Source organism: Trematomus bernacchii, unplaced genomic scaffold (assembly GCF_902827165.1).
Source record: "Trematomus bernacchii unplaced genomic scaffold, fTreBer1.1, whole genome shotgun sequence".
Taxonomy (NCBI): Eukaryota; Metazoa; Chordata; class Actinopteri; order Perciformes; family Nototheniidae; genus Trematomus; species Trematomus bernacchii.
In genome coordinates this window covers 1492367-1504896 of record NW_022987720.1, presented here as the reverse complement: position 1 = coordinate 1504896, position 12530 = coordinate 1492367, and the positions used below count along the sequence as shown (strand labels likewise).

General features: G+C 41.4%; 1 protein-coding gene across 4 annotated transcripts in view; it reads right to left on the bottom strand.

The window, feature by feature from the left end:
* The window catches only part of si:ch73-217b7.1 (ensconsin), a 33944-nt gene that overhangs the window by 2349 nt on the left and 19065 nt on the right, over positions 1 to 12530 (bottom strand). For 3 of the 4 annotated variants that reach the window (XM_034143248.1, XM_034143246.1, XM_034143249.1), the window contains exons 5-17: positions 11558 to 11675; positions 9599 to 9709; positions 8499 to 8594; positions 7181 to 7300; positions 5648 to 5796; positions 4159 to 4298; positions 2218 to 2435; positions 1977 to 2127; positions 1299 to 1470; positions 1109 to 1213; positions 964 to 1014; positions 834 to 867; positions 53 to 161 (exon numbers count right to left, since the gene is read on the bottom strand). In XM_034143248.1, coding sequence (XP_033999139.1) covers positions 53 to 161; positions 834 to 867; positions 964 to 1014; positions 1109 to 1213; positions 1299 to 1470; positions 1977 to 2127; positions 2218 to 2435; positions 4159 to 4298; positions 5648 to 5796; positions 7181 to 7300; positions 8499 to 8594; positions 9599 to 9709; positions 11558 to 11675 — 1574 coding nt within the window. The remainder of the gene's footprint in view (positions 1 to 52; positions 162 to 833; positions 868 to 963; positions 1015 to 1108; positions 1214 to 1298; positions 1471 to 1976; positions 2128 to 2217; positions 2436 to 4158; positions 4299 to 5647; positions 5797 to 7180; positions 7301 to 8498; positions 8595 to 9598; positions 9710 to 11557; positions 11676 to 12530) is intronic. The other variant, XM_034143247.1, reaches the window with a different exon arrangement.

Sequence of the window (12530 nt, the reverse complement as noted above, 5' to 3'; positions counted from 1 at the left end):
CTGAAACATTTGCAGACATACCAATTCAAATGTTTTCAATTCATAACTCTACCTCTGGTCAGTATGGCTCAGTGCTGAGGTTTCAGGGTCTGGTTGACCACCGTTGCTATTGAGTGACGGTGAGGGGGTTACTGCAGATGGACTGGGAGTGGCAGGGGTCTCTGATGATAAGAGGAAACACACACAGAAGTCAGAAACAGCAACATGGGGGACAGCTTCCCCTCTGCTACCGGCCTCATCAACAAGGCCCGGGACCCACACTGACACTGACTTCTTATCCACCCAAAAACATTATGCATTACATTAATGCACATCATGTGAACAATATCTTGTTGTTTTCTGTCTTTTTTTTTTAATACTGTGAGCCATGCTCAACTCTCTGACTGCCTTTTGCACATCCTCCACTTTAAAATATAACACACTGTAGTTTGCCATATATACTCATTGTCCTAAGTGTTTTTGTTTGTTAACTTTTAAGGTTATTTGTATAGTTACATTTAGTGTAAATACTTGTCTTTAGCATCCTCTTTTAATGCTAAATTGTTTCTTAAAAATACTTATTTTTTGTATCCTTTATTTCTTACCTTCTTTTGCAACTTATTTATTTAGATTGTTTATGTTCACACCACCAGATATACCAAAGCAAATGCCTTCCCTGTTGTACCAAATGGTGACACAGGGAAGTTATATTCCTGCAGAATTCAGAATTCAATATTTATTTTTATAAATTGTAAAATTATGTATGTACAATGGCCAGGGTATTATTATTCTTCACCTACAATGGCTCTATAACCTTGCCATATGTCTGATTGTATGAAGATGCATTTGGTTACCTGCATTTTCTCCATTTCTGTTGGGAACAACTTTCTAAAGAAGGGAAACAATACAGAGAAAGAATGAACACTCAGAAACAACATAGAATCTTCATTTCCTTTCAGAAACCACATCTCGTTCAGGCGTTACCTTCTCTGATGGGTCTGCACGTCTTGTTCTCTTCATGATCTCATCCAGACGCTGGTGAAGAAAAAAGAAGAGTGTTTACATGCACTGCACATGAGGAATAACATGAATGATGAAATGTGTGTATATGTGTGTGAAAGTGCATCACCTTTTTCCTTTCTAAGCGTTCAGCCTCTTCTTTCTGGAAGTGTTTCTCTCTCTCCTTCCTCAGCCGCTCTGCCTCCTCCTTCTGTCGCGACTCTTCCTCCTCTTTCTAACACACAGGTACACACATCAAGCGTTTACATTTCCTGAGAGAGGGCAAGTTGAGTTGCGCCTCCAGTGAACACTCCTCTCACCTGTTTCTGGAGTTTCTCCGCCTCCTCTTTCTCTTTCTGAAGTCTCTCTTCCTCGCCCTTTCTCTCCTCCTCCTCCTTTTTCTTCCTCGTCTCCTCTCCCTGACGCTGAGCCTCCTCCTCTCTCTTCACTCGCTCCTCTGCCTTACGGCGAGCCATCTCTTCCTGCGCTATCCTGTACAAGAAAGGGAAAGGAATCAGAGGAGGATGCAGAGGCACACACCTTGCACACCACTCGTTAGAGCCATTTTGTTTTCATAAGAAAGGCCACCTAATTGTGACTTCTGTAGTCAACCAGAGTATAAAAGACTACAATTCCCATGGCAACAAGGTGACAGAGTGGGGAACCTGTTAGAAAGACGCCGTCGAGGAACAGTTTTTAACCGTTCAATTACCCTTTAAGTTATATACAAGCCTTAACAAAGAAAGAAAGCAAGAAAGAAAGAATACCTAAGTTGTTTGTTATTTTTATTTGAGTTTTGCCTGTTTGTTTTGACTATTGTAAAGGCCTCTTTTCTTTGTTGCATGTGGCCATCGGAGGCCAAGCAACTCATCAACTGTAAGTAACACAAATATAAAGGAAAGACAAACGAGTCAGAAATGTCAGTTTAAGGCGTCTAGTGGCTTGATAGAAAAGGAAGGAAGGAAGCCACGACACCACTCTTGATCACAACAGTTTACCTCCGCTGCTCCTCCTGCTGCTTGCGCTCCTCCTCCTCTCTCTCCCTCTGCTCTCGGGCCAGTCTGCGATTCTCAGCCAGGATACGACTCGCCTCCTCTGGATCTGACGTGCCTGCTGAGGTCTTGTGGGCTGGAGGGCTGCTTGCACTCTCTAAAAAGGCATCATAATTCAGATTTTGGCCATTGTATCTTATAAAACTCACTAATAAAAAGACACTCCATGACGCTGTGTGTAACTGACCTGGTGTCTGCTCGCTGCCGCTCCTGTTCTGACCCAGCGGCTGAGGGCGAGGCTGAGGAGGACTGAGGACCTGCTCTTCCTCCTCCTCTCCTGGGGCTCTGGTGGGTTGGGGACTCGCGTGTGGGACCCTGAAAGGACGAAGATTTCCAGGGTCTTCTGCCCCCGGAGACTTAAGCTGCTTTGGGGTGGGTGGGCGCCCTGGGGACTTTTGTGGAGGCCTGTGTGCAGGAAGCAGCAGTTGACAAAAAGTACTGACTAACACTACATACTGATATACACCTGAACATCAGCAGGAGAGGACTCTTTAAAGTAGAGACACTACATACTGATATACACCTGAACATCAGCAGGAGAGGACTCTTTAAAGTAGATACACTACATACTGATATACACCTGAACATCAGCAGGAAAGAGGACTCTTTAAAGTAGAGACACTACATACTGATATACACCTGAACATCAGCAGGAGAGGACTCTTTAAAGTAGAGACACTACATACTGATATACACCTGAACATCAGCAGGAGAGGACTCTTTAAAGTAGAGACACTACATACTGATATACACCTGAACATCAGCAGGAGAGGACTCTTTAAAGTAGAGACACTACATACTGATATACACCTGAACATCAGCAGGAAAGAGGACTCTTTAAAGTAGAGACACTACATACTGATATACACCTGAACATCAGCAGGAGAGGACTCTTTAAAGTAGAGACACTACATACTGATATACACCTGAACATCAGCAGGAGAGGACTCTTTAAAGTAGAGACACTACATACTGATATACACCTGAACATCAGCAGGAGAGGACTCTTTAAAGTAGATACACTACATACTGATATACACCTGAACATCAGCAGGAAAGAGGACTCTTTAAAGTAGAGACACTACATACTGATATACACCTGCACATCAGCAGGAGAGGACTCTTTAAAGTAGAGACACTACATACTGATATACACCTGAACATCAGCAGGAGAGGGACTCTTTAAAGTAGAGACACTACATACTGATATACACCTGAACATCAGCAGGAGAGGGACTCTTTAAAGTAGAGACACTACATACTGATATACACCTGAACATCAGCAGGAAAGAGGACTCTTTAAAGTAGAGACACTACATACTGATATACACCTGAACATCAGCAGGAGAGGACTCTTTAAAGTAGAGACACTACATACTGATATACACCTGAACATCAGCAGGAGAGGACTCTTTAAAGTAGAGACACTACATACTGATATACACCTGAACATCAGCAGGAGAGGACTCTTTAAAGTAGATACACTACATACTGATATACACCTGAACATCAGCAGGAAAGAGGACTCTTTAAAGTAGAGACACTACATACTGATATACACCTGCACATCAGCAGGAGAGGACTCTTTAAAGTAGAGACACTACATACTGATATACACCTGAACATCAGCAGGAGAGGGACTCTTTAAAGTAGAGACACTACATACTGATATACACCTGAACATCAGCAGGAGAGGACTATTTAAAGTAGAGACACTACATACTGATATACACCTGAACATCAGCAGGAGAGGACTCTTTAAAGTAGAGACACTACATACTGATATACACCTGAACATCAGCAGGAGAGAGGACTCTTTAAAGTAGAGACACTACATACTGATATACACCTGAACATCAGCAGGAGAGGACTCTTTAAAGTAGAGACACTACATACTGATATACACCTGAACATCAGCAGGAGAGGACTCTTTAATGTAGAGAACACATGTATTTCTACTAGTAATGAGTCACACAATTTTAACCTTTAAGCTATACTTTTGCGCACAACTTTCAAAGTTGTTACACCATCCGTAGCCCACCCAACTCCCAATAATCCATTACTCACATTCCTCACAAATCTGCTTATATGGCTCTATTGATCAGGGATCATGGGTGAGTTCTCCTACCTGCCAGGAGGAGGCGCTGTCACTTTTCTGTTCCTTTTGCCTGGAGAAGAGGAGCGCTTGTTGGGGGGCAAAGTCAGAACGGGAGCCAATGGGAGAGACAGGTTGCTCCATGACTTCCTGACATTGTCCCGGTCCTTACGCTATTGGTGCAGGAGATATAGGGAAATAATTATATGAACAAATATTATTACTTTTCAAAATGGGTTTTCTTTTTCAAGTGAGAAGCATGGCACAGAAAATTGTTCTTCAGAAAAATGTCCTTAGAAACACAAAGTATTATGGTGGTGTCTTACTGCCAGCAGCAAAAGATGATCAGTAACAGGATTAGACTCAAACAGCCTTCCACTGGCCATGTGTAACCTCTGGCATCAAGCCATGACACCAATGATTAAAACAATCAAACTATTGACACAACTAAAAATCACCTTCTCTCAATAAGCAGATAATATGCCCTGTGAGTTGAAACGTTTGAAGAGGAGGCACAACAAAAGACGAACAATAACAATGACTTACAGTTTATCGTGTCTAGACATTATGTCCCAAACAGAAAGTGACTGGTATATCATTGTTATGCTGTATAATTAATGTGCACATGTATGGTTTATGCATGTGTCTCTGGGTCTGTGTGGCATATAAAGTACAGAGGACGTCCTCCTTCTAAGACCTTAATGGTATAAGCTGTGACACAGCAGTAGACAGATGGACTGTGTGAACAGTGACACGTGTGTGTGCGTGCGTGCAGAGTCACACAGATACTCTGACAGACTGTGTCCGACTGATCTGGGGCATCATAGGTATAACAACGTATGAAATATGTAGAGGAGCAAAATGCAGTGAATCATGAGAATAGTAAGACACCAAACCTTAACAGCACTAGAACGGCACTATGAGATCAGACCTCCGCCAAAGCAAATGGTGCATTCATGTGCTTGTCGGCTGGTTCCATTTCACGAAATAGAAGTGTTTTTCTTGATTTTGGTGTGGTTAAGCTTTAATGTTAAAACAACTAACACGCTACAAAGAAGATGCTACACTCTGAAATCTGTTTATAAGTTGTTGTTCCAACTTAAGGATGGCGTTGAAGTACATTTTTCCAGTGCCACATGAATGCAGCACATATGCACATCTGGCAATGTTAAACCTAATGTTAAATGAATTAAATTGTCATGAATAGCATATCATTTATTGACTTATGGCCAATACTATGTATTGTAAGGTCACAGTAACCTGCTACCACTAATCAAATCAGTTCCTTATTGAGTACAAGTGAATGTTTTCAAGAAATACCTGTTCCAGACAATAGGACACATGAATAGACAACCTGAATACATAATCGTGGCATTGGGGATCAATGCTGCTAAAAAGAGGAGGAATTGAGTTTTTTTCCCCCATTACATAAGCATACAAGCACCAGAATTTGTCACAGTTTATATACAATTTTGCAAATGTCTTGGGTCAAACACAGGTGCAGGTTGAGGACAGGACCCACCTGTGTGCTGCCGGTGGTCCTCCTGCGAGCAGTGGTGGGGGCAGAGGACCCCGTCCCCCGGCTGAGGCTCCTCTCCTGGCTGCGGCAGTGAGGCAGCGGCTGGGCCTGCAGGGCTTTGAAGGACATGGAGCCCATGGGGTGGCAGGACACTGAGCGAGGACAAACAGGTATGGCTACGGTGATGCACGAGGTGGGAGTTCGGAGTGTTTAAAGGAGGGTATGGAGCAGGGCAAGGCGGGCGGTCGGGGAGCGAGAGTTTGATTAACAGGAGCAAGGAGCGAGAGATTGGGGAGGAGAAGAAGGAATGAGAAGGATGTACGATGATTATTAAGGAAAAGCAGTGAGGTTGGGGTAGAAGAAGAGGATTGAGAGAAATATAAGTATGGTGAAAAAAGAGAAGAGAAAGAAGCCGTTAGTGCTACTGACTGGAAGCAAAACTACTAATGTAATGCAACCATCACTTGGGAACTGAATCTCAAATAATTTTATATTATAATTGAATGCACGATTAAGTTGGCCCGATTGGATAGTAAAGAGATTTGATTTAAACCACAATTTCACATTCACTTTGTGCTATTTTAAATTATTAAAATGATCAAAACCAATCAGAAAATATAAATAGTCCCAGTGTTGGAAGCATTTTTACATGGAAAGCCATTCAGTCATAATGAACTATTTATTATTGATGCATTAGACCCCACACAGAGGAAGGGAGCATGCAGAATAATACACAAATCACAAGAGGTGCACCTCCACTAACTGTAGACAATGTTGAATGTTGTAAAAGTGTGCAGATTAGAGAAAGCAATTAAAGGAGTATGCAAGCGTTCAAAATGTGATTATTCAAAAAAAAAAACACACAAGGAAAAACAGCAATGCACAACAATACAAAAAAACGTCAGAAGAAGAAAAAACAATCATTCATTCATGGCAATTTAAAAAAGGTAACATAGAGAACCCCCCAAAATGAAGGATAATTGTACGTCATTTTGCGTGACCGTTCCTTCTTATGTCATAATTCCTTTTCATCAGGTGTTATTTTACCATAATAGCAAGCTCGACTGCGTTTCCAGTCGCTCGTGAGGATATTCACAACAGTCACTATATTTAGAATATGCCACTATCAACACATTGTGTTTTTTTCATCACAATCCGCGATAAAATCCAATATCTTTCCATCCCCGATCAAAACATATACTTAAATGTACAGGCATATTATAGCACATGGCTTTACAAAAAGAAGTATTGCAAACACACACACACACACTGTCCAAAGCAATCGTATTGTGTGTGTGTTGACGTGTGTGTGTTTACGTGTGTTTGAGCTTTGAGTGCCTGATACAGCCTGGTGAGGGAGGTTTCAGACAGTGTAATTCTTTGAGTCTGGCCAAATCTGATTAACATCCCTAACTGTTCTGGTCAAGAGGGCAAAACATCAACAGCCTTAATACTTTGTGCATCGTGAGCAGTGATCCCCTGTTTGAATGGTTCACTCACTACTGCCTGTAAGAGCCGGGGGGGGGGGGGGGATACCTGTTTGATCTCCAGACAGACTCATGGCACTGCGGCTCCGAGCCAGGTAGGAGTGTGTGGGCTGCTGCAGGCGGTTGACCACGTTGCTCTCCCATGGCGTCAGGGGCAGATGGCGCATTCCTGAGTGTACACACACACACACACACTTATTACATTGAAGGTTTTCTAACAACTCAAACTATTTACCGCCCACTGATTAGCCGGAGCAGTCAGTCAAAGCAGATTATAAATAATGCGTCATTACTGTATTTGCTACTCCTTCCTTCCCTCGCGCCACACTGCAGTGTAGGCGAGAGCTTAAGAGAAGTCGTAACAATGCACAGGCTGTTACACCTACACCTGCATGCGCCACTTTGTTAATGTGAAGGGAAGCAAACAACATGTGGAGCGCAAACCGAGAGCAAACACAGGGAGGAGAGCAAACACAGGGAGGAGAGCATTCAGGTAAACAGTGCAGATCAAAGGAAATATAGCATCTGCGTTTTTAGGAAAATCTCACTTAAGCACACAGAAATCCATAATTCATTTAGCAAATAGTTAAAGAAGTGCTGAAAGCTTTAATGCAAGCACATTTAAATATTTAGCCATGCAGTCTTTAGTACCAGAGCAGGTACATCATTTGTAGCTTATTAAGCATAAATCATAAATCTTCATTTTAACCTGATTTGCCACTTAAAAAAGACAAAAGGACAGATTATCAGGCAAAACATGCAGCACTGCTCGCTCTGATAGTGGATAAGGTTGCAGGTGAGGGTCAAAGATACAACTGGGCTGGAAACTGTGCAAAGGAACCTGAGTCTCTGATCTACACCACTTTGTATTCAAACAGTGGTTTCAGAGTCGGGTTACACTCAGTTAAAAAAATGTGTGCAGTTAGTTTTGGTACGTGATTACATTATATGTATATAATTATGTGCACGTCTGATTGTTGAAATGTGGGTGTTGATTTTTCAGCTGGGATAAAATCGGCATACATGTACAGTGTTCCCACAAAAACAAAAAGATTATCCGACAGAGGATTAGAGAAAGGGGTCACGGCAGAGGGGGGGAAAAAAATGTTGATCCTTCTGATGAAAAAGTGGAAGCACATGCACATAGAGTATATAGTAAATGCGTTTTGATCCTCTTATTTCATATATTACAGTAGTGTAGGACTTCCAAAAGCTTCAATGATGCAATGATTTTTTTTCTGTGAGAGTAAGCAAACAACAACTTTCTGTTTGTTCCTCAACAGTTTCCAGCCCATAATCTTTTTGTTTGCAACAGTGTTAAACTTATAATATAGGGGACCAAGCTGTTAAAAGTTCCCAAAAGACACCTGTGTTTTTGTGCTGAGTGGTCGTTCCCTGGTGAAGGCGGGATTTGGACTGAGCTTTGCTAATGACAGGAGACGAAGCTGTCCTCATCTGTAAGCCTGTCAGCAAACATATCAACATCAAAGATCAAACATCAAAGAATACATGATGTAATGGTTACACAAGAACTTAACAGTTTATGTGTGTGTGTGTGTATATATATATATATATATATATATATATATATATATATATATATATATATATATATATATATGTATATGTATATGTATATGTATATGTATATGTATATATATATATATATATATATATATATATATATATATATATATATATATATACACACTCAAAGAACTGTTGACATTCTGAGAACTTTCTGTCTGACAGTTAGATGAGGAGATACCTCTCCCATAGCTGCCCTTTAAATATAAGGATACAGCTACTGTAGCAGTGTGTTAGCTTAGCATAAAGACTATAAAAGAAAAAGTGTAAAAAAGCTAGCCTGGTTCTTCACAAAGGTATATAATAAGAGGTATATTATAAGCTTAACCGTTTTTGAAATGACTGATTACAACATAGTATCTTGTTTGTTTAATCCTTAAAGAAGCCTAAGTGTAAAAAAACAACAAGTAGAGGTTTTATGGGGTTCTATTTGCCAGTTTTTTTGTCTTGATGCAGTGACTTCCTAAAGTCTCTGCTGCCTGGCAACCTTATGACAACAACTTTTTTGTGCAGATAAACCAACAAGATATAACGTGTTAATTAATCTTTAAAGATTGCATTTCTTATGTTTGCACAGAGCTAACTGTCTTTAGCAGTTTCCTAATTTCCAGTCTTTATGTCTAGTCATGCTAAGCTATCTGTAGCTTCATATTTACTGTACAGATTTTTTCATCTAGTAGTGTAGTAGTGTATATCGCAAAATGCTGAACCAACTTTAATGTATTATTGTGTTAATTGTCTATATAATATCCCCCTAATCATCATTAGGAAATAAAAGCAACAAAAATGTGCACTTAGACGGTCACAAGAGTTACATCACAGATGACACAAGACACAGCCAAAGTTAGTGGATAATGTATTGAATAATATTGAATAATACCTCGGTCTGGTGAGTGTAGGAGTGTGGCAGAGGAGTAGGAGAGGCGCTTGGTTATAACAGGGTCTGTGTGTTTGGATAAATTCATTGTGGACACTGACCGCCTGTCAGCATCTAGAAGAGGAAACATGATAAAAAGAAAATTACTGATGACTGAAGAGTTGGTCTTGAAGAAAGAGAGCGGGGGAAGAGAGCAGGAGCTGGAGCCAGCAATCCCACTTTTGGCGCATTTCCACTACAGCGCGGAGCTCGCTTTAAGCGTGCCGTGCCCGGCCCGTTTTTGGTTGCGTTTCCGTAGTTCCGGCTAGCGGGTACTATTTCACAGTTTTTCTGGCCCCATAAAATCGAGGTTCTTTCCGGGCCAACAACCAGGCTGAGTCGGGCTGAGTATGCTAAACTAGAGAGAGCATCGCTGGCAAGGGGGCTACAACTACAACAAAATGAACATATTTGACCGTGATTTAATTGTAATACACGTTTCAAAATGATGCCGAAGTAACAACATACTGATACCGGTTAGTAAAAACCATGAATTAATGCTTTGACAAGTCTGCAGACAGACGGCAGGCGAAAAACCTTTTAAAATGCGTGTTTTCTAAATGGAGATTGGCTAAGCTAACGCAGTATATGCTCCAACCGTCCACACTCACAACAACGGCCTATACAGACATAAATAAACCAGCGACTGTATTCGTCATGACATGGGCCGTTTCTCAATGTCGAGTAAAGCTGCTGCAGAGCCACTATTTCAAGTATACTACGTCATCGAGTGGCACCGAAGGACTGTTAAAATGCATGTTAAATGCCCAGCATTCGGCGCCACTCGATGAAGTAGTATACTTGAAATAGTGGTTCTGCAGCAGGTATACTCGACATTGAGAAACGGCCACAGACAGTCTGTGGTTTGTACTTGTTTAACTTTTGTCTAGTTTCTGAACAGATATGAGGAGCTGTGAGCTTGAGTGCTAACAGCTAACAGCTGATGTTGTTTTTATGTGGTTCTCATTGAAGATGACGTCACGGCTCCGCCTACACTGCGTTACTATAGTTACTGCCCCAGCTACTAAACTGTAATGGAAACGCAGCATAAAGTGAGCCAGTCCTAACAAGACCTAACAAGGCCTAGCCATACCGAGCGAGGCCGAGCGAGGCCCTGTAGTGGAAATGCGCCATTTGTCTCTACTCTAGTCTATTCTGGTTGAATAAAGTTACGAGTGAAAAGACTACTAAGTGTTCTAAATAGGAGAAAATGAATTAGTGCTAAATGGATCTCATGTCATCTAAAAATGGAGCTAAAATGGTTTGAATGAATGATCCCGTGTCTTGGGACTAAGTTCAAGTGACAAACTGGATTGCTACATGCAAATAAAACCACCAAACACTAATCATGCCGTTTACATTGGCCTACATTGACACTAATGCCAGTGCTATAACGTCGCTGTACGGTTACAGTGCTAGAGCCAGAGGTCTATCACTGACACAGTGTTTTAATATTCACATTGAGAGGTCACTCCGTATCTGCGGTAGAGACTGAAAGCACACTGCATGTGCTCCAGTCCGGCAAGGTCGAGTGGATAGAGGAAAGCCGACTCGACAAAACCTGGACCAGGAGGGGAAGGGACAATGGCGGAGAGACAAAGAGCGGAGAGAAGAGATGGAGGGAGATACGAGAGAGAAAGTGAGCCAGAGAGAGGTTGAGTTTGAGATTAAGGGGGAGAAAGAGAGGAAGAGATAGAGAGGGAGGGGCAGAGCAGGGTGTGAGTCAGCAGTAACAACAGAGGGCAGGGGATCTGCAAAGTTCAAACATAAAAATGGCAGAACAATACTGACACGCAGAGGCAGGCAGACATATTTACACAAGAGACACTGGCGGACATCAGGGAGATGAGATTTCAAAAAAAGCACATTCATGGCGTGAGTTTCTGCAGGAAGTGTGTGTAGGTGCGTGATGTTTTCAAGTACCGGTTGGCGTGGTGGGATTGTTTGTGTGCATCGGCCCTCCCCAAGACCACCGGTTGGGCTTCTGTCTGGCTCTCTGGCTCCTCTCCAACGTCCGAAGCATCACCGCCTCGTGACGAGTCTGCAGCCACGGCAACAATAATACATTATCAGTATGTTTAAGAAAGGTTAACGCCTTGACATACAAATACTGCTGCAAGATAAGATAAATAAATGATTTGCTCTGGACACATGCGGTGTGTTATGGTTTGTCGAAGAATCTGAAATCTTTGTGTGCACACCAGTTGTACAAGTACTTGGTAGATAGAATCTAAACTGTAATTATGCAACAGGCTAAACATGAAAGCAGAACCAGTCTTAAACTGGTTCTGAGAATTTGTGCTACTTAGGAAGTGACAACATTGTATAGGCAGTTTACCTTCCTAAAGCATTCCCAGAATGAATGGTTAAACTTTAAAAAAAAAACGAAATGCAAAGGTATATATCAAAACTTAATTTCCCAATGTAGAAATACTTAAATGTTTTGAATATTGTCAAAACTTTTTTTTTAAAGTCCATTATGTCAATTTCCTGACTTCATTTAATAGCAGACAGTAGAGAGAGGTAGACATTGTGATAACACGGTGCAGTGCTAAGCCACAGGGACTTAACCTCAGCACCAGCAGTGCTGCGTCAGAGTAGGTGTCCCACTGTTCATTAAATAAATAAACTAATTAGAGCCTGAACTCAATGTCAAGGGACTCACTTCAAACAAAAGAACTGCAACTCTTTTAATAAGACGTTTTACGTGAGATATTGATTGCAATATTGAAACCTCTGACTTGGCACAACTTTATAAAAGAAAAATCCAAATTTAAAATTTAAAATATCATTAGACTCTACAGTTTCAAGATTATACATTTCTTCTTAAACTTTGGCGCCATATTTTGAGGGTACTTTTTGACATAAAAAATGCAGCAGTGAGACAGGTTTGTAT